Here is a 23789-nt window from a genome sequence, read left to right as displayed (position 1 = left end):
GAAGGAATGAATATGATTTTAACTCTTACTGTGCCAATACGAATACCCCTTGACTGCCAGGGGTATTCGATGGAATCCTAAATTGACCGAAATGTGAGCAGCGACTGATTTTAAAACGGTCATAATTTTTTACCCGTACGTTGTATAATAAAACTTTCTACACATGAAATGATGCATGGTTCATGGGCTTTATAATCGTGTCATTATCTTTCATATTCGCGTTTGGAAAAATTGAGAAAATATGTAATATTTTACATCGTTTTTTTTTCAATAAGTAAAACCTAGAAAATAATGATTTCATGAACATTTCAAAGAGTAAATAACCTGAGGAATTGTAGAGATACCAAGAAATTACGAAGATAAAATGAAAGTTCAATGTTTAACCTTTCAAATGACGTATCTATTTATGAAATTGAACAAACAGAAATAACGAAAAAGTATGCTCTTTTGAATGAAATACTATTTTGCTATTCAAGTTATTTCCTCTGAAGTACGAGAGAGTATGTATAAAGGCATTGTCTTCGATCAAGTGACCAATCACAGCACAGCTGCGATCCCCACGCAAACACACACAATAATATATTAGTGCCATGTATCTTCAAAGTGCGGCCAACCATACCCTTTCATTCGTGTAGTCTTCAAAATAAGACTCTGTAATTTTTTTTATTCGTAGTGTAAAAAACAAAGTTATTGCCAGTCAGAAGGAGACAAAATATAAAAGAACTAAAGATGATATATTGAAATATAGATAAAGAGGGGTCGGACAGATTCAATACTTAAAAGTTTGGGGTATAAAATCCCACAAAATAATATGGGCGTTCTTGGCAAAGTGCACAGAAGTAAGAAAAAAAAAGTTTAACAATTTTTTTTTTAATCAAAGAAGAGGGAATGCAGATCAGTTACAAACAAAAAAATCAATACAAATTTTCAAAAATAAAATAGGCCTATTTGTTCTGTATTACCAAAGTAGCCACCTGTTAACATTCTACGTGAGTACATTCTTTTGTTCATGCCACCAAGTCATGAACAATAGATGCCCAGACTCTCTTTCATGAGGAATCTCTAATCCGCGCTCCCTCCTGACCTATTATCTAAAAGAAGAGTAATTTAGCACAGGATGTTCATAGAAATCGGGGCTCACGCGAGTCTTTTGATTTGACTTTTGAATACTTTCAAAGGTTCCGGTATTGATTTCTTATGGGTGACCCAGGTAAAGAGAAAACAATTTGCCCCCCTACAGAAAAATCCTGCATCCGCCCAGGGCCTCCCCAGCTCGTAGCACTATCCATGGTAAAAGAAATAATTTGTTCAGATAACATAGTGTACAATAATATGCGTGGTATAAAGACTTGTAATATTCAACCCGTTATCATCATTATCATTTCCATTTCTACTCTCTAAAGTCGATTTAAAATCCCCTTGATAGTGACGTCAATGATGCAGCAACTAACAGGTCGGTCTAATCGGTTTTGTTAATGTATCCCTTTCTTTCTTTTCCTAAAAACATCTGATATCACTTTATAAACTCCGTTTACTTTTTCTCTGACCAATGGTTTGATTTAGCAAAGGAAAAACATCCACCTTGAAAAAAAATAAATCTTGAGACGAATAAAGCGGTATTATCGGCCGTTTTAATTATTACATTTATTTTTCTGCTTCTTCCTATTTAATTCGAGGAAAATATTGAACGATTCATCTTTTTTTTAGAAGTTTGAATATGATATTGATAAGCATAACAATCATTTTTTTAATGATTTGGGCTATAAAAACACAAACGAATATGAACCGTTATTTACCTGATCTTAAGTTTATGAAGAGAGAGTTTGGCTGCAGAAGGAATGCAATTGATATGATTACAACAATTATTTTTGAATAATAATCATGATGATGATGATGATAATTCTGATGGCAATAACATTAATAATAATAAAAAGAAGGAAAAGGAGAAGAATAATGATAATAATAACAATAAAAATAATGATAATAATGATTATGATAATAGTAATACTAATAATGATAATAATGATAACAATAATAAATGAATAAATAAATAATGAGTGTGATTATTGCAGTGCGCAGACGAGAGTTGGAAATGACAGCCTTCTTTACTCATATATTTATAACGAGAACATTTTTGTGAGAATGCTAAAAACAAAGTATAAGACCTTTCCCCCGCCCCCTCCCCCACCCCCCCCCCAAAAAAAAACTCCCAAACCGTGCACATTTGCAGGCAGAAAAAGCCTTGACACAAGAATACTACCATACGGGCCTGCAAAAGACCCGATCGATAGCTCATGAATATTCATGTAACAATAGCGAATGGGCGAGTAGTGTTGGGTGAGGAACATCGTACCGCTCTGTCATTGGTCAATTCCGAGCTAAATGCCTTCGCACATTCGCCTTTGCTCTGCCCATAGAAGTATGTGTATTGCTACACACAACCGTTATATCACACGTGTCTATCGGGGAAATCTTGATTCAGATCGCGGCAATATCCAAAATCAACTCTTCAAAATAATGATGCAAAAATACAATTTTACTCAAAAAATGTCTATGTAAACCACTATTTTTTATATGATAAAATGAATTGTGAATTAATTGCCAGTATAACAACATTAAAAACACAGAATATGGTGTTGATTTTCTGGCTGTAAAATTGGTTAAACAAAAAAAAATATTTGGGCACGTATACGTGCCAATGGCACTAGAGGGCTAAGGGCACGCATAGCTGCCAATGGCTCTTAAAGAGTTAAAACAAAAGGAAATACTTATAAACAATTTTGCCTGCTTTAAAAAGAAATATCAAGATGACGTTAAGAATAAATAATTGTGATTTAAAAAAAATTATGCCGCTTTGATAATCTCCAATCACCATTTGTTGTTTAATTCACCGCATGGCAGTAGCATAATCCAGGAATCAACCCCTCACCTGCCCCCCCCCCTCTAAACAAAATTGGTACGAAACGACCTCTAATTTTGTGTTAAAGACCTTTTTCTTGCTTGTCAAATTCAAAACATTGAACTCACTGCCGGATCCAGGGGGGGGGGGGCAAAGCTGGCTCGTGCTCCCACCCCCCCCCCCCCCCTTTGAGAACAAACTTAAAATTTGTGATGTAAAAATTGTGTTAAAACCGAACTGTGCCCCCTTCCATTTGACAGTGAAGACTTTGTCTTTTCTTTTTTATTCTCGATTTTTTTTCGGGGACGAAATATCCTTAATTTTTGGTTGAAAAACTTTTTTTTTTTGCTTGTCAAATTTTTCATTGGAAAAATGTGCCCCCCTTTTTGAAAATCATGGATCCGCCCCTGATTGAACTCATTTATATGAAGCGCTTCTAGTTCTACACTGTCAAAAATAATTCAAACAATGCTGTTTACTGTGAGAATTGCACAGTAGTTGTTTAAACATTTTAAACAAGTGTTCAAAATCTTAAACAATCATGTTTTAATTATTGATAATTTAATATTTGAATTTAATTATTGATAATTAAATATTTGAATTTGAACTGTGTATTTTAAGATTTTAAACTGTTTAAACAATTACTGTGTGATTCACATCGTAAACAGCGTTTTTAAATTTATTTCAACAGTGTATTTGGATGATTGGAACTTAAGTGACATGCTAAATATCAAATTAATGGCGCAAAAATAGGCGACAGGAGATTGATGACATGAACTTCCATATAATTCTATAGTAATATTGTACTTTTTTTTTTATATATAAGGTACGGCACAATTTTTATAACTGCCCCTTTTAAATGAGGAACAGGCCGTCCGCGGTCCCCAAATAAATTATGACTGACTAGTAAAGAGCTGAAAAACGGAAGAAGTAGCCTTTGTGGGTAATTGACGGCATTTTTATTATTATAGAGTTTACCACCCTGACTTATAAGGATCGGAAATGTTGTGTGATCAATTTGAAGACAATATGACTTCATATACTTTGACCTATAATCAGGTGGTCTGTCATGAATATGACAGATCACCTATTATATTCGTCAGATTTTACTTTATTTATTTTTATTGCCAAATTTTGTTCCCACTTTATCTCAAAATCGGGCTTGTCAAATTTCTTGATTTTCATGTCATGTATGGAAATTATTATGGAATCGCGAAACAAAACTTTTCAAGGTTATCAAATCATGATGACGTCATCTAGGCGCCATTTTGTAAAAATAAATTATTGATCATATCATCGCAACTAATCATAAAAAATCATCCATATTTGCATCATATCAAGTTCAGGTGACAGGTCATCAGGACATGTCATCAAAGGTCATGCAAAGGTCACGACGCGCACGTCAAAATTTAAAAATTCCCCAAATCAACCGTGGTCAAGTTTGGGTACGTTTTAGGTCATTTTGAGCATGTCAAGAATTTGCGCGTGCACAGGTATGCGTGCGCGTTCTTGCACCTACCATCGGTATGCATCTTCGAGTCATCATTTATTTTATGTCTGTCCATTGTCCATTATCTTCTGATTAATTTGATACCTCATTCAGCCTCTTACGACCAATAATACAGGAATGCGCGTCCATTCAAATTTGCATTACACGCGCGTGCAAACTCGCAAAATAAGTCATAAGTGGGCAAAAATATGCCTATATAAAATTCACTGTAGCTCTTCAGGGAGTCTGTTGACCCCCAATTTTTTTTCCCTATTCGAATAGAGTATGAAAAGGAGATATGATTTCATGCCACATTTGACCCTTAAAAACATCCTGACGTCATCAAAATGGCGTCGGAACTAAAAATTAACGTTTTCTGTTTCATGATGTCACCACACTCATGTAAATTGATTCTAATTCCGTAAATATTGGTTATTTCTCGCCAAATTTTCAATATCTTTTAGCTTAGAATGTACCCTTTAGACAATATGTCCATTGTATCATTTTAAAGCTTGTACTATTCTCAAAACTAGAACTTGTAGAGGTTTGTCATCATGCCAATTTTCTACTTGCAAAAATGTACATTGACAATATGTTTCCTGTTTTGCGTTTGCCGTTTGTCGGAAACATTGTGGTCGACTGGATAACGCACCTGACTGACAAAGCAGGGGTCGGTGGTTCAAACCTTGCCTGACTTTTTTTTATTTTATTTTTTTTTCCTTTTTAGGTGGTCTGTCATGAATATGACAGATCACCTATTATATTCGTCAGATTTTACTTTATTTATTTTTATTGCCAAAATTTGTTCCCACTTTATCTCAAAATCGGGCTTGTCAAATTTCTTGATTTTCATGTCATGTATGGAAATTATTATGGAATCGCGAAACAAAACTTTTCAAGGTTATCAAATCATGATGACGTCATCTAGGCGCCATTTTGTAAAAATAAATTATTGATCATATCATCGCAACTAATCATAAAAAATCATCCATATTTGCATCATATCAAGTTCAGGTGACAGGTCATCAGGACATGTCATCAAAGGTCATGCAAAGGTCATGACGCGCACGTACGCGCGCGTCAAAATTTAAAAATTCCCCAAATCAACCGTGGTCAAGTTTGGGTACGTTTTAGGTCATTTTGAGCATGTCAAGAATTTGCGCGCGCACAGGTATGCGTGCGCGTTCTTGCACCTACCATCGGTATGCATCTTCGAGTCGTCATTTATTTTATGTCTGTCCATTGTCCATTATCTTCTGATTAATTTGATACCTCATTCAGCCTCTTACGACCAATAATACGGGAATGCGCGTCCATTCAAATTTGCATTACACGCGCGTGCAAACTCGCAAAATAAGTCATAAGTGGGCAAAAATATGCCTATATAAAATTCACTGTAGCTCTTCAGGGAGTCCGTTGAACCCTATCTTTTCCTCACTCCGTGATTTAGTCAAAATCTTATCTGGAGATTGCGTAATAACGTCAAAATTACGTTAGAAGTGAAAATAACACATTTTCGCAATTACGTCAACGTATTTATGCATATTTGACCGTATCTTTGTTATTACTAGTCAATTTTCTCTCAAATTTTGATATGATGTAGTGAAAAGAATTTTCTACAAATAATGTGTGATTGATTTTCACTTTCAACCACAGCATCAGAGTGTTATCACCTGTTTAAGTTTTTGCAAATTTTTTCTGGACCTAATTTTTGAGAATTCTTTTAAGAAAATGCTTTATTAATCAATTGTACGGTCTTGCTGAAAATATCAAGCCCACTTGCCTTGCGGTTTTTTATGTAGGACATTTTTTTAAATATTGCCGGTACATTTTAAGGGGTAGTTTAAACATTGTAAAACATCATTTATGCATTTTTTGGTAAACGCTACAATATTGAAACGCTATTTGGTTGGTAAGTTTCATTCTAGACATTTTGCGGAAAATCCTGGATTTTTTTCTATTTGGTTATTTTCTCTTAATATAACATATAACAAATTTTCAGATACCTTCTGTGAAATTAAAAATAGTGCAATTTAGTAAAATACTCATTTTCCCCAAATTTTGCGGGAAAATTGCCAGTATTTGAATCTTTTACCTGACTTTTTTCAGTAAAATCATCAAGAAAGAATTTTCAAGTAAATGTTTAAGTCATACACAATTAATAAATGGACATTGAAAATTCTTGACGGAAAATATTATGTGAAATGTTTAGGAATTTGCAGAAATTTTGCAAACATTTCCCCTCAAAAAATTCTAAATTCTTTTATCAAATACATCGCTGATGAGTTTTGAAGTGAATGCTGTGAAATTGTATCATTGCGAAACTTCTCATTAAAAATAATTGAAATTTAGCAGAAATTTTGAATAAAAATATTTAAGATATTTTAGTTTTCAAAAAGTATCACCTATGAATTTTCAAGCATTTTGTGAAATTGATACCCACTGACATTGTGAAAATTCTTGCTTGAAATCTTAAAAGAAAAATTGCTGACAGTAGAAAGAAATTTTAAAAAGATTTTGCATAAAAAAACATGAAACTGTCCATTAAAAATTAGCTGCTCTGAAAATGAAGGCGCCTTTTATTGCGCAATATTGGAAAGCCAATTTCGGTAAATCGTCTGAAATTTTTGAGGAGTTTTTAAGGCATTTTACGTGCTCCAAACTTAATTTCGTATTTACCGTATTGCATTATCACCACCATCATTATAATAATCACGGTTGTCATCACCACATTAATAATCACATTTAGCAATGGTCAAAATGTATTCCTATGATCTCTATGATCACGATTATCAATCATATCTACATGATTCATTTCATACAACATTAGCCGACACTGAATGAAAAATCATGACAGACCACCTAATTCGTCCTCATGACGAATTAAAATCTAGTCTTAATACTAATTCCGTTCCCAAATATTATTCTTTAAAACTTGATGCCGCCACGAAACACACTAGCAATATAGCCGAAATGAAAAAACGGAGTAGTATAGAAAGGTAAACAAATGAGAAAAACAATGATTTTCTCGCAAACATGCGCGGAAGCAAATGTTTAGAAAGAATGAGAAAATCCCGCAAAGCTATCTTTTTCGCCATTGTTTCCCCCTTCGCTATCACCGTTTCTCCTTTTTTTTTTTTGGGGGGGGGGCGTTAGGGTGGGGAAGATCATCCCACCGCCTCCTTGCTACGAACTTGTTATAGAAAAAAAGGAAAAGGTGCATGATAAAGGCCTAACTTGTATTGGGATGTTATGACAAAATCTATCACAACATTTGATTTCTGCGTCAATTCTTCAATTGTATATATTAGAAGTAGAAGTATAGATAAGCTGATTTAGTGTCACTATGATTATTCATTAATTCTTAAGCAAAAACAATATAAAGAATGGAATGTCTTTAGAAAAAAAACCTCTTGGACGCCAGGAAAACAATCAGACAAGCAGGATTATGCGTCCTATAATGAGCAACTCAATTCTTAGTAATTATAGGCCTATACTTATCCCGCAGAGATTTATATACTCAATGATTGAAGCTTAAAAAATGCCAACAAGATGAAAGATAACATATTAATCTATAAACAAACATGTAAATTTTAATCACATTTCATGATTCTATATTCTATCTTACGATCTCCGTTCAAACATAATACAAATTAATACATCAATATTGTATGAAAATGGTTGTTGGATGATAATGAGGTTTGCATATATTTTCATTTCATTTATTTATTCTAAATTCTCATTAAAACATACAACATACATTTCAAATTGAAACTAAGGATACATGCACAGTATACAAAATAAACAAAATGGAAAACATAACAAGAGAGAGAAAAAAAATAAAAATATGCGGGAGCCAGCATTGGACTCTGTGATGATATTTTTAAAATCATTTTACATCACGGAGTCCTCTAGGCTAAGCCAGCAAAGGCCTGTCAGAGGCTGGGTTCCAGAAAATAGGCATCGATATCTTAAAGAGATGGTTTGCTGATCACTCAATAATTTTGATCAACGAATATATTCCTATGAGTGTTCATTTATTTCTTCACTTGTTTATTTATGTATATCTATACAGTTTCCAATAATAATAATAATAATAAAAAAACTTGTAGTACGATATCATGTGCATAATCTCTCGAAAACAATGAAGAAACAAAGAAGAAAAAGAGAGGATAAAGACAAGAAAAAAATCAGAGACAAAAAAAAGAAAAGAAGAAAAATGACGAAGAAGAAAAAAAGGAAAAGAGCAAAAGGCAAAAGAGAAGAATAAAAAAGAGAAGAATAAAAAAGGGAAGAAAAGAAAAAGAAAACAGACTCCAAAAAATGAAAAGAGGGTAGAGGAACAAAATAAGAAGAATAAAAAAGGGGGAAAAGAAAATAAAACAGAACAAAAGAAAAGAATGGAGGAGAAAGAAAGAAAAACAAATAATTCAAACGAAAATGTTATTTCTTTCAAAGAAAAAACCAAAGCCGTAGCTAAAATAGTCGCCAGGCAAAAGGGAGAAGCAAGAATTTACGGAACTAGACTCATGAATATTCATAACAATCTCTCCGACGCATCAAATGATAGCCTTTTGTCGGGGCCTTCTGTTGTATTTTCTATATGGACTTTAGTGGTATTAGCAGGATCTGATGATAATACGAACTTACTAAAATCGCATATTCAATTATTATTTATTTTGAAAGTATTTTTTTCTCTTTCATCGTTTGTTTTTGTTTTTTTGCCCGTTTGGTGATAAAAATCAATTTATCTCGTTGCCTCGTCAAAAGGCTATATCGATCCTCCATTGCTTCCTGTACGAACGACTTTTAATGCACACCGGCAAATTTTTCCTCCGTTTTTGCCTAGTTTTGGGGCATTATTTCTTCGTTTTGAGGACCGCCCATATCCCGGCTTAAGTTGTAAGTATGTATTGATTTCATTTATTACAATTTTGTCCAATTTTATTCCTTTTCCTGTGATTCCCGATGCTCATCTGGTTTGATCTGGTGAGCCGGGGTGAATCACAACGCAGCCCGAACACAGTACGTGTTCGGGCTGCCGCAGTAAGGGAGACGGCAGCTAATTAATAGTTAGGCCTAGCCTAGTGACAGTAGTGTCAGTAGTAATAATTATGTCCAAGTTCTATGAACTAGACCAATACTAGTAAATGCGCTTTCAGAGTGATGGTAATTCAACAAATCCCATATGGCCAAAGACAGTTCATGTACTTTAAATGACCTTTGACCTTGGCCATGTGACCTGAAACTCACACAGGATGTTCAGTGATAGTGATACTTGTCTTTTGATGTCCAAGTTATGTCCAAGTTTTTATGAATCAGATCCATAAACTTTCAAAGTTATGATGGTAATTCAACAATATCCCCAACTTGGCCAAAGTTCATTGACCCTAAATGACCTGACCCTTGGTTATGTGACTTGAAACTCAGGGAGGATGTTCAGTAATATTTTATTACCCTTATGGCCAAGATTCATGAACTAGGTCCATACACTTTCTAAGTTATGATGACATTTCAAAAGCTTAAGATTTTGATGTTGATTCACCCAACTTGGTCTAAGTTCATCGACCCTAATTGACCTTTGACCTTGGTCTTGTAACCTGAAACTTGGGAAGGATGTTCAGTAATACTTGATCACCAGTAATCCATGTCCAAGTTTCATAAACTAGGTCCATATATACTTTTTATTTTCTAAGTCATGCTGTCATTTCAAAACTTAACCTCCGGTTAAGATTTGATGTTGATGCCGCCTGCTATGCAGGTGAGACAAAAAGGGCAAAGAAATAAAGAGAGCGAGAAAGAAGAGAGAAAAGACAAAAGAAGAAAACAAAGAAAGAAAGAAAACTCAAAGAAAAAGAAAAAAAAGGGAGAATAAATTAAAATGAAAGAAAGAAAAAATAGAAGAAATGCATAAAAATAGAGAATTTTTTTTTTTTTAATAATAGAGGAAGAAAGAAAAACAAACAAACAAATAACAAGTTAGGACGAAGCAGGAAGAGAAGGGAGAAAATAAAGGATAAAGAAAAAATAAAAGGTTAGAAAAATGGAAAATACACAAAATAAAGGGTGAATGAAAGATAGGGAAGGAATACATATTACCATACATTCCTTATCAGTGGCCGTCAATTTTGAACAAGAAAAAGAGTAATCAAGTATCATTGAACACCCCTTCATCTTTTTCTCTTTATTTATTTCTCTATTTCTGTTTCCTTTTTTCTTTCTTTCTTCCTTCACTTTTTGCTACTTTCTGCTACTACAATTATTCTAAATAATATAGAAGAAAATATTGAGTATCAGGGGAGAAAGAGACAACTATTAGTATTACTGGATCTTGGAGCTTCCAAATACAGGCTTCACCTGAACAGGTATATGTGGTAAGCACTTTCATCCAGTCTGTGTGGTCAGTGGTGTGGTCGCTACCATTAGCTTTCTTTTATTGAGCACAAGAGGGCATTATGGCATGGTACGTAGGAGTGTCTATGGACAGAGGGGAATAATGACAAATTTTCTGATATTTTTTGATGATTTTTGAAAAAGTCTTGCAATAAATGAAAATATTTCATGAATTGTAAGTGAAACTAGGACTCCAGGGGAAGGAAAATCTATGTTTGGTTTCCGAAGAAGGAAAGGGTAAGTCAAAATCTTTTACCTTTTCCATCATAGATGACAAATGTAGTTTTCAGTACATCTTGTACTGACACAGTGTCAGTCCCATCCCAGGCATACTTTTCGCTGTGAGGCGAATGGTAGGGGTTAATGAGTGGATCATTGGCAAGAGAATTATTTTTTATTTTTTGTAACAAGATTAAAGTTTGATCCAATATAATGATTCTAGTAGAGTGATGAATGTTTAAACTTCAAGATCAAGCTGGTATGGATTGTGGAATTTCCCACGGGGAAAGGGAAACAAGGTTAGGGGGTTTAGTTACCTTTGGCTTCAAAGCTTCTACATCCTCAGCTGTTACATTGTAACTAGGCAATAAGTGACAAATACTAAACTGGTAAAAGCCTAAACCAACGAACGTAGAGGGCAGCAACACACAAGCGTGTTGCTCTAAGGAAGGTCAACTCCGCTCGAATTTTGTGACCACTTTAAAAAATAAGGTGGGGTTTTGGGAAATTTGTCGAGTTGATTTTTTTTCATTTGTTAATTTCAAATATTTTTTAATGAACAATTATTAGATCGGTTATTCTGGGTTTAAATATTAAAAATATTACTTTTATTTTTAAAGAAAATATTTAGCTTAAATAATCATGATTTTGACATTTTTCCTCACTTTGTAATATTAAGCCTGTGACGAGGATACCTCATATCTCTTATTTTCTTCTGCTGAATTTCGCTGCACCACTAATAAATGCATAGACAACCACCGTAATAATCGAGGTCATTTTTCTGGCCTGGGTGCGCAGCTAGCTAGTGACGTTGATGATGCGCTGGGGCTTCAGGCGACTCGTCATAGATCTAGCAACTTAGACAATGACGTCTAATTTGCCTGGCCTGATTTGAAGTGTAATGGCTTCAGGGCTGATGTTTATCAACGATGATTGTTCAAGGTTAGATTTCAAATTTTAAATGTCATTTGACTTTTAAGTCTATAAATCTGAAATAAAGGCGCTGTATCCCCGAAATCCGGGTCTAAATTTCAACTCTGAGTCCGAGACCATGGCATGGACGGCGAAAAAACAACCCATGCATCGGATGCATTGCATTGACTGCGCACTGCGCTGCAGCTGCACTGTGATGATGGGTTCAGCGAAGAGCTCAGAGAAAATAAGGTGGTTATATTCAATCCCGAAATGCTTTGCGAGTGGTCACAAAATCGTCTCGACGCAAATCACCTAATACAGCCGTCTGGTGAAATCGCTGATAACAACAATCACCGATTTGGTAATGATTTTAGTTTCCTGAAACTTATATTTGTAAAGTTTTAAATATCAAAGTAGGTTTTTATATGTATGTATATTCCTCAACATATTTTTTAAGTTATCTTTGATATTGTTGTAGTCATATTCTTTCATATTCGTTTTTTGATCGCTACTAATTTGTTGTTGTATTGGATCGGCATTTGATTTCGTTGGCATGAACAATAAAATACGCGCGCAGCTCAGCTGCATGCGCGTATCGAGTTGACCTTCCTTATAGCAACACGCTTGTGTGTTGCTGCCCTCTACGTTCGTTGGCCTAAACTAAACTGTATGAAATTACAAGCCACTTGCAGGATTCCTAGCTTCAGGAAAGATGCAACTCTGTCTTATGTCTGACAATATTAATAATATTTAATAATAATCTTGAATATTTTTTTGTGTCAGATCTTGAGGCGACTGACTCTAGAAAGAATGGTCGCCCCGAAGCATGCATTTTGGGGGGATTTTAGGCGCCATCATACGGGCAAAATCACCCGTCGCCCTCATGTACATGTATTTCCTACGCTAGCTTGGAGGAGTTTTTCAGCATTTTTTTGTTTGTTTCTCCTACAAAGAGGGTTAGCCACTTCACATACAATATGAGGGGCATAAATGTCCCATAGGCGCCAAATACATGTATTATTCCCCATAAAACAGGGGTATTGATTTATAATGATTTTTCAATTCTTTTAAAATTGCACAGAGGTGATGTTGATCACTAGATTCTGATTATTTTCAAAACTTAACTCATTCATACACCTATACAGTGTGTCCCAGAAAAAAGAAAACCGGGGATCCGACATCTTTTTTCATCAAGTGCAAATTAATTATGATATTTCATTTACATCATCATAAAATTCAATTATTCCTCTACATTTTGATAGCTAATACGTGACAAACACTTCATGCATTAATGAGCAAGAGGATTTTGAAATTTTAATGTCAAAATCAGGTTGCGCTGAAAAATCATGATACGACAACCGTGCCTATTCGACTATTGGCTCATTAGCATTTATTTTGTATTATTTGTTAAGCTTCTCTCACTGATCCTGAAATGGGAATGGATTCAGATTAACATGAGATTTTCTGCGCAAATCATTTCTGATAGGCCTGAATATTTTTTGTTTGTAAGCTGCCGTGCATGAATGATTTGCTAAGCTGTTCAAATTAATGATGTGATTTCACTCTTACCATAAGTATCAGAGTCATTGTTAAACAAAATGAAATCTATATCTCTGAAAATGGGTTTCCTTTTTGTGGGACGCACTGTATTTAAATGAAAAATGTTGTTAGATTAATTTGTGGAGCATATACGTAGGTTTCCCGTACTACAGAGTGTTACAATATAGTAGGATTTCAGTGTATTGAGGTGTAGTGAAGCAAGACATGGTCCAGCAGAACACCTGACAAAACAGAGGCTGAAGCTTTCCGTCTATATACGCCTATGCAACAAGACTTCATCATCATCATCATCTGCTGTAATCTTCAAAGGGCTCTCCAGCCTATCTCGAAGATGAAATTAAACTTGGACGCACGTTATGAGGAGGAGTGAGGGATATTTTCAAGGTGATTTTGCAGAAGCTTTTGGAAGCTGTCGAGCGAAACTGCATTAACTATTTGAAGAGGGAGTTTATTCCATTCAGGTACAGATCGTTGGGCAAAGGCAAATTTGTCAATACTGCCTTTTGGACGATATGTCTGTAAACACTAGTTGTAATTTTTCCTAGTGACGCTTAAGGAAAAGAATTTATCTTGGAGTATTGCAGCAAGGTCATTCACAATCCTATACACCATGCTGAGTCTGCTTACAGTGCGTCGAGAAGACAGACTAGGCCACTTCAGCTTGGTGAGCATGCTGGTTACGCTGCTGGTTCTACCGTAATCAGCTAAAACATAGCGAGCCGCATGCTTTTGGATTCTTTCCAAATTATGTGTATCCATGATAGAGTGAGGATCCCAAACACAACAGCAGTACTCTAAGTGAGGGCGTATAAGGGACTTATATGCTGCCTCTCTGAATGATTGGGGCAGAAACCTAGTATTACGCCTGCCAAAGCCTAGCTGTTGGGTAGCTTTCTTGCAGACTTAATGGCCCGTATTCTCAAGAAGTTTAAAGGTCCAGAGTTTTCTGTGTTGTCATGTGGTATCCCTCACCAAATACTGTTTTTCAGCTCGTAAGATACATATACTGAAATGTTCTTTTTCAAGCTATCAGCTCTGGTATTCAATGAATTTCTTTGGCAGTTATTTGGCAATTATCTATGTGTCGTGAATATCAAAGAAGTAATAATTAAGCAGGCTTCCCATGGATATATGCACGAATATTCGTGTTTGATTTAGATTTCAACCTGGATGGGTTTAGTTGTCAGAATACCATCCAATACACAAACTACATGCTCCAAGTAATTGAGAAAATTTGAATTGAAGTTTCATTTATTGATGCATTTTGTAATAACATGAAGAGGGCAGAGGGAATAAAAGGCAGATTCAAATCACGAATGAGGAAGCGGATCTTCTACATTTACACTAGCTGATTACTCCTTCTAAAATGCCTATAGATAATAAGATTCACCTTAACTCATAATTCTAAATTTGATAAATTTTTTTATCCCTCCATGGTGAATATATATATTTTTTCAGATTTATAATTCAGTGTAATTAATTTTTTGGTAAGTAATATGTTGATTTTTATTCTCATACATTTTTTTTGCAATTCAGATGAGGATAATTTCTGCCCAGAGGTTGCTGAAGAAGAAGGGGTCCTGGTCACCTATGATCCCCCAGAACGTCGCTTCCAAGGCAAAGCCTATTTCTCCTGCAGGGAGGGCTACACCCCAAATAATAATAATTATAATAATTATAACATTTGTAGGGCGCTTAATACAGGTGTTTCTAAGCGCTCAGTTTTCTGCCTATCAACTAAATTACCGGGAAAAAAAAAAAAAAAAAAAAACCTTGATATATTCAAAGCAAAATTTTAAACAAACAAATGCAACTAAGATGTGCACCTCAATATAGACCAACCCACAACTGATACCTATACATTAAAGAGGTGGGTCTTTAGCAAGGTCTTAAATTGATCAAGGGAGTTGGCATTATGGATGTAAGATGGTAATTTATTCCACTGGATTGGAGCGAAAACGGAAAAGGCTCGATCCCCATAACTGGTATTTGTACGTGGTCCTAAAGTAAGCTGCAAGGTTGTTGAAGAACGAAGTGGTCTGAGTGAGCTAGAAGAGCGGAGAGAAATGAGAGTAGAGAGGTATTCAGGAGCTAGGCCATTGATTATTTTATACGTCATGAGAAGAACTTTGAAAATGATGCGTTGGCGTATTGGAAGCCAATGAAGTGATTTCAGAATAGGTGTAACATGTTCAGATTTTCTTGAAAGAGTAACAAGCCTTGCAGCACTATTTTGAATTCTTTGAAGTGGGCGTAAATGTGACAGTGGGATACCAGAAAGAGCAGAATTGCAGTAATCAATGTGGGAAGATACAAAAGCATGGGTAAGTTTAGCAGTTGTGGGTTGGTCGAGTAGCCTCCTCATTTTTCCAATCTTAAAAATACCAAAGGAGGCAGACTTACAAATATTCTTAACATGCTGTTGAAATGTGAGATTCTTGTCAATTGTCACCCCAAGATCCCTTACCAACTCATTACACATCAAAATACTATCGCTAGTGCTACTTGTGGTTGAGAGCATTGGGAAGGACTCTGTGTTTCTAAATTTGGAGGAGATGTGGATCATTTCAGACTTGCTTTCGTTAAGACAGAGTTTGTTATCATGTGACCAGGCTTTGATGTCCTCTAAGCAACTATTGAGTTTCTGTGTAGCTTCATGTTTACCAGTGGGTTTCAAAGTGATGTAAATTTGTGTATCATCAGCATACATGGCATGTCGAATGTCCCGGTGAGAGTCAATGAATCTTGACAGAGGACTTGTGTACAAGATGAAGAGGAGCGGGCCAACCACTGAACCCTGCGGAACGCCGCAGACCAAGGGGAATCTCGCCGATAGGGTGCCGTTGATGGTAACTTGTTGACTTCGATTGTGGAGGTAAGAACGGAGCCAATCAAGGACAGTCCCAGTTATACCAAAGTCATTTTGCAGGCGATACAGTAACAGTTCGTGGTCGATGGTGTCGAATGCAGCGGTGTAATCAAGCAGAACGAGCACTGCCTCCTCGCCCCTATCAACAGCCAGGAGAAGATCATTGAAAACTTTCACCAGGGCAGTCTCTGTAGAATGGTGATTCCGATAAGCTGACTGATTGACTGGAAGCATGCCAAATCCTTCAAGGTGATCCTTTAACTGCGAAGTCACAACCCTCTCCAAGACCTTACCAATGAAGGGCAGATTCGCGATGGGCCTGTAGTTGCCGAGATTATTTGGATCAAGACTCGACTTTTTGAGGAGAGGAAGTAGAAGTGATGTTTTCAGAGCTTCAGGAACAATGCCGGATGACAGAGAGAGATTAATAAACTTTGTGATGACAGGGATAAGTTCCTCGAGAGAGTTCTTCAGAAGCCATGTAGGAATCGGATCTAGATTGCAGTGTTTAGATGGCAATGACTTGATGAGTTTCTGGATATCTAGATCACTGATGAGACGGAATTGTGAGAAGTTGTGTTCTGTAGAAGGTGAAGTTGTTGGACCTGGGATAGCAGGATTGAAGGATGATACTAGTTTCGAGACCTTCTCCCTGAAGAACTCAGCAAACCGGTTGGAGAGGTTCTCTGCAGATGAATGATCTGGGAGAACTGAAGAATGATCTGTTGATGAAAGTGATCTGACGATGTTGAATAACTGCTTCGTGTCCGACTCTGCAATAAGATTTCTGAAGTATGTAGACTGAGCATTGAAAATGCACTCGTAGTAAGACTCACATTCTCGGCGATACAGTTCCCTGTCAGCACCAAGTCCAGACTTAATCATGCGGCGTTCAGCCCGCCGCCTTCGTCATTTGGCTTCTATGATGTCATCAGTGAACCAAGGTGATTTTGGTCTGACAGTGACAGTTTTTACTTGAAGAGGGGCATGCCTGTCAATCAGAGAGCTCAGGCAGGTGTTGTAATGATCCAAAGCCTCAGATGGACATGTCAGTTCGGAAGGTGAATTTAACATACCTCTGATGTCATTCCGGAAAATGTCCAAGTCGATGCTGCGAAATTTTCTGAAGGAAACTCTCTTCTTTGGATTCTGCAGGGAAGGAAGCTTCATTGTGGCAACAATAGCAGAATGGTCAGATGGGAGTGAAGACAAAACATTAACATTAACTATGTCGCATGAATCCCTAGTAAATAAAAGGTCGAGTGTATGACCTGCACAATGAGTGGAATCATGTACATGTTGCTTGAATCCAAGGGATTCTACTGCACTTATAAATGATTTAGCAAAATTATCATTAGGGTCATCGACATGAACATTAAAATCCCCTAAAAGTAGAGGAAAGTGGTCACTGATAACAGCACACTCAAGAAGGGTTACAAACTCCTCTCGAAAGACACTATTACTCGAAGAGGGAGGGTGATATATACAGAACATCCTAACTGCTGATGACGGTGTGAGATTGAATGTTAAATCAAATAATTCAAAGGAAGAGAAATCTCCATTAGGATTAACACTACAACGAGTTGTAGATCTAAATAGAACAAAAATTCCACCACCCCTCGAGGAAATGCGGGGTTGGTGAATAAAGTCATAATTTGGCAAGCTTAACTTTAAACCAGCAAGAACGAGACCATCCCTGTTTCTATCACCAGAAAGCCATGATTCAGTGATTACTAAGACATCAAGGTTATTCTCAATCACAAGATCCGTAACTACATGTGTTTTATTGGTCAAGGATCGCGCGTTCCATAGACCAACTCTAAGGCCAGTGGATGGTGGGAAAGAGTTTTGCGACCTGGAGATCTTGCGCCTTTGTCCGCGATGAGTTCGACATCGACGACCGATACCCAGCTCACACACTCTATGCCACACATGTTGAGGTAACAAAGGATGAAGCTGAGTATTCAGCTGATACAAAGTATTAACATCATAACAAATGCGGCCCGATGCGTTATCATTTGATACCTGTAATGAACAATTGACATCAGATTCAGAGTTACATGAATGGCCATTAGAACATTCAGGGCCTGGGTTTAACTGAACATCACCTGACAGTAAGATACGCAGTTGAAAACTTGCAGTGGTATTACTGTAATATAATATATGTTTACCACAATACTTCACATTGGCTTTAACAAGTGTGTGTATGGGTCTTTTCAGCCACCATTTACTTTTATCACAGGATTGTTCAATGTTAACTCTCAATACAGATGCAACTAGAGTTGCACAAAAGAACACTTTCAATAGTCTGATACCCTCCATTGATACAATAAAATTCCTTAAGAGGTAAACACAAAAGATACATGAGCTTAAAGACCCACTCAGTAATACAGAGGGCTAGCTACAAGGTCAATGGAGCAGAACATAACATTCAATAGATACTGCATACAGAACAGTGAATGCATATGGCAGTACATGAGAACTTAGGTACAGCAGGATCAAGTACAAAAATTAAAACATCAAATACACAACTATCTTACCAAAGTATGACTTGTAAGATGACTACACGCGTCCTTGACCAATAACAAATCATAAACCAGTAACAAATATTAACAACAAGCAAATATAACAGTGAAAATCAAACCAAATTTAAGAGCCTAAAGTGAGACAGGCTACCCCTATGGAGGCGCACAAAAAAAAAAAAAAAAAAAAAAAATGAGTCTGGAAGTGAAAGACTACGTTGCATGAGCAACAGAAATTGGGGCGGAGGAAACCAATTCATCTGCATCCCAAATTGTAAGAAAAACTGTGTTTTGATGTCTAAATGAACCCACTTTTTTTGTCTGGGTTTCAAACAGGTTTGTTAGATTGTGTTGAATGTTAAGATACCTTGACAAAAGCTCCTCTGTTTAATATAGATTCCAAGAAATGTTTACATCAAACAGATAAAAAAAAAGGGCATGAATCATTCCAAGGTCATCAAAGGACTTATTTTTAAAAGTCGTTTTGACTGGCCTTGATGTCCTCATTGGTATGAGAGATTTACAATGCCCTCTCTATTTTTCGTATTTATGCTGTACAGCAATATGAAAACATGCCCTGTGATAAAACGGCCTACTCCTACAGATAGAAATTTGCGCCTGCAGATAATTCTGACGATTTCTTTTAACATTATTTCTGACATTACAGTACAATATTATAGGTCCAAATTAAGTATGAAATATTGCTCATAAACTACTTGTTATTCTTGCATTTGAAATTTGTTGTGGATATGATAACTGAACAAAAACTGGGTGTACATATTAGGTTGAAGATCAAATGCATGATATCCCTAGACCTTGTGTATCTTTTATTATTCAAGTGAACACCGTACAAAGATAAATTGTTAACCCTAAACATGCCACTGATAAGTTCAGAAACCAACCTATGTAGAATTTATGAACATTATGGGATCTCAATTATTACTTTATCGTGTTGAGAGTTAAAGAATCGATAAAAGAATGGACAATGGATCTATAGACTTTTTTCTAGAAATAACTCTCCCATTTCATCTTCTTTTGTTTTTAGCTATCTGTGGAGACCCACCCATCGTGGATAACGCCTCATTACAGCCGAGCAACAAGCATTTCTTCCTACCCGGTGATACCCGTTCATATGTTTGCAATTCTGGTTTCTCTATCCGCGGCTCTCGAGAAATCACCTGTGATGCAGACTATGAGTGGTCGGAACAAGCATTCTCCTGCACACGTAAATATCGATATCACTTTGAATTAGAGAAATCATTAAATGGGAAGTATGTATGTGGCCCCATGTTGGTGTATACAAATAGCGAATAGGCATGAGTGCGATTGTGCGAGATTTTGCATGAGGTGAAAAAAAGATGCTCTATTCAACGACGTGTTGATTAAATCACTTCCATAAAACGTGATTGACAGTTTTTATCTCGCCTGCATAGCAGAGCGAACTATAGGCGTCGCTTTTCCGACTGCGGCGACAGCGTCAACATTGAAATCTTAACCAAGGTTAAGTTTTTGAAATGTCATCATAACTTATGTACATAGTTCATGAAACTTGGACATAAGGGTAATCAAGTAGTACTGAAGATCCTGCCTGAGTTTCAGGTCACATGACCAAGATCAAAGGTCATTTAGGGTCAATGACACTTCGACCATGTTCGGGGACTCAATATCGAAATCTTAACCAAGGTTAAGTTTTGAAATGTCATCATAACTTAGAGAGTGTATGGACCTAGTTCATAAAACTGAGACATAAGGGTAATAGTATATCACTGAAGATCCTGCCTGAGTTTCAGGTCACATGATTAAGGTCAAATGTCACTTGCGGTCAACGAACTTTGGCCATGTTGGGGTCTTTTGAGGAATTGTCATCATAACTTTAAAAATTTATGGATCTACTTAATGAAACTTGGACATAAGAGCAACCATGTACTGTATCCCTAAATATCATGTGCGAGTTTCAGGTCACATGACCAAGGTCAAAGGTCATTTAGAGTCAACAAACTTTGGTAATGTTGGGGGTATTTGTGGAATTGTCATCATAACTTTAAAAATTTATGAAAATAGTTCATGAAACTTGGACATAAGAGCAGCAATGTTTTCCTGAACACGTTTCAGTAACATGGCCAAGATCAAAGGTCATTTAAAGGTCAATGAACTCTGGCCGTGTTGGGAATATGTGTTGATTTGGCATCAAAAGTTTATGGATCTAGCTCATGAAACATCGACATAATGGTATAAATCAAGTATGAATGATTGTTTTGCACATGTCTTAGGTCACATGATCATGGTCAAAAGTCGTTTTGGGTCAATCTTCTGTGAATAATTCTGCCCCCCCCCCCCCCCCCCCCCCCGAGATCTCGGCCTTCGATCGTGTGAGCGCCGTGAAAATTTGCACAGTGGTAGTGTGCAATAAGATCTACAAGGCTGTATTGTTAATTTTTTTGAATTATTAAGATTTTTCATTTATTGAATTAATTATGCTAATTTATGCATTAACATTTGTTCTAATCAACTATCATACTGCCTCAAAACTGCTAATTTTTATTCAGACTCTTTGTAGGATCCGATCAAATGTAATTTAAAAAGAATTTGGTATTGCAAGTTTTTTCTTATGTATTTTAATTTCTTATGTATTTCTTTGTGTTTGACCTTTTTTTTAAATGGAAATTGATGCAGACTTAATTCTGATCATAAACAAGACAACATCAATTAAGTTTAATCAGTAAAAGTAGAAATAATGATACATTAATGAATTTTGGCTAAATACACAATTTGCATTGGATTTGTAGAATTCACATTTTTGAGCAGTTTTGGCACTTACATAACATTGCTTAATCTCGTAACCGCATAACCGGGCATCGAAAATTTGGTCTCAAAAGTTGTGTGAGATTTGAAAGTAAACAGTCAGCTAGCGGCATGGTTGAAAAATTTCACACGGCGGATTTATCATTAAAAAATGTAGAGGGGGCAGAATCCGCCCACCCCCCCCCCCCCCCGACCTTTTAGGGTTAAACAATCAAAAAGCTCTAACCAAAAGAGCACTGTTGATTAAATGCCTTTTTCACGGTTATATATAATGCGGCCGGGGATCGAACCGTAGACTTTCCATGTGTAGTTGGGCGCCATAGACCACTCGGCCACGTCACCTCCTATTCTTGCAGAAAACCCTGTTCTGTCAAAGGTCCATTGCCCCCCCCCCCATTGTAATCATACACCGGTACAATATATGAAATCAAATGTGCAATATGTAGATCAGTTCATTAAAGCCTCATCAATGTCGAGAATGTCTATTATTGAACAGTGATGAGTTAATAGCTGTATTAATTTCATCGCTCAGCAGTACCTACCATTACAATGCAAGCTTCATATATTGATGAGTACATTACTTTCACAAATAATCATTATGTCAGTTAACATTCTCTGCACACAGCTCGTTCGTGTGGCTACCCGGGAAGACTACCCAATGCCGATCTCACCACTCGGGTATACCAGTACAGGAGTCGGGCAGTATATGTGTGTCGGGAAGGATACGAGAACCCACCTTACACCCTTAACTATAGAACCTGCCTTGAAAACGGCGAATGGTCTCGTATATTACCAACTTGTGAACGTGAGTATCGTCTGTGTGAAATTTTGACCATTATCAATTTATTTTTAGGCCTGAGAATGAATGTATTGCATTCCCCTGTAATTACTTGTATTAGCAGATCATACTGATCATAAATATAACCTGTTTATTATTTGTAATTAGCTTTGTTTTGGGGGCTATTGATGCCTTCAAGCATATTTGCTTGATATGTAATAGTAGTCCCTCTTTTGCAATTAATCCATGGGAGTTTTTTAATGACTTATCGGATGTTTTAACTCACAGTTACCATAGTAACAGTGCTTCTTAGTCAAGCAAATTCAAAGAAAGTTGTTGGATATGAAAACTTGTCGAATATCATATGTTTATTGAAATGTGTACTTTTCATATTGCTTAATATAATGTAAAAAAAAGCTTTGTATAATATACATGTATGAATGCAGATGGAAAAATAAAACAACTTAATACCAAAGAAGTAGTTTATTTTATTTATTTAAAAAAGCTACTCCCCCCCCCCACCGTTTAATGAACAGAACTTCATATCTTATTAATATTTTTTTTTTACCTTCTTGTGTTGCATTTCTAAAAATCAAGATATTATTTCACTATGATCACCCACTATTGAAATGTTTTATATTGAAAAAATTGAAATTTTTAGATTGTTAATATAATTTGAAAAAAGCTTAATTTTTATAATTTACATGTATGAATGCTGATGGAAAAATAAAACAATCAAATACCAAAGAAGTAGTTTATTTTATTTATTTAAAAGTCTTCTTTTAGTAGGGTGGCTCCATCAGCAACTGGTATGTTGTCCTTGGAGGCCTTGCAATATAAATACAAATATTACAAACATGAAAAATAAACAATGTGAAGGGTATTGTAATGCCAAAATAAAAGACTATTTTGAGGAATCTGATTGGGCATTTCGTGACAATAAGATAAATTATACAAAATTGATGTATCAGTAAAAGAAAAACTTTGTTTACTCTTTTTTTTTTTTGATTTTGGGTAAAATTAAGTCTGTGCTTTGAACACTGCGCCTTGTATTCTGAAGTCGGGTTTAAAGGAGAATGAAACTCTTGGAGCAAGTTAGCTTTTGTGAAAGCAGAAAAATCAAAGAATAAGATCAACAAAAGTTTGAGTAAAATAGGACTAGCAATAGAAGAGTTATGAGCATTTGAATGTCGAGATCACAAATGCTATGGAGATCCTCCCATTGGCAATGCGACCAAGATCTACGATGTCACAGATGAACAACTCTCCCCTTTTGGACACTGAAAATATACCCCAAAACATCTCTTTTTGCTCATTCTAATCATATGACAAACGATTCATCA

General features: G+C 36.0%; 1 protein-coding gene across 3 annotated transcripts in view; it reads left to right on the top strand.

Annotated features, from left to right (window-relative positions):
• Nucleotides 1-23789, top strand: part of LOC129277852 (sushi, von Willebrand factor type A, EGF and pentraxin domain-containing protein 1-like) — a 105635-nt gene that overhangs the window by 14854 nt on the left and 66992 nt on the right. For 2 of the 3 annotated variants that reach the window (XM_064110276.1, XM_064110275.1), the window contains exons 4-5: nt 19912-20091; nt 22294-22473. In XM_064110276.1, coding sequence (XP_063966346.1) covers nt 19912-20091; nt 22294-22473 — 360 coding nt within the window. Of the gene's footprint in view, nt 1-19063; nt 19141-19911; nt 20092-22293; nt 22474-23789 lie in introns of those variants that run through there. The other variant, XM_064110277.1, reaches the window with a different exon arrangement.

This window comes from Lytechinus pictus, chromosome 15 (genome assembly GCF_037042905.1).
Source record: "Lytechinus pictus isolate F3 Inbred chromosome 15, Lp3.0, whole genome shotgun sequence".
Lineage (NCBI taxonomy): Eukaryota > Metazoa > Echinodermata > Echinoidea > Temnopleuroida > Toxopneustidae > Lytechinus > Lytechinus pictus.
This window is presented reverse-complemented; position numbering and strand designations above follow the sequence as displayed.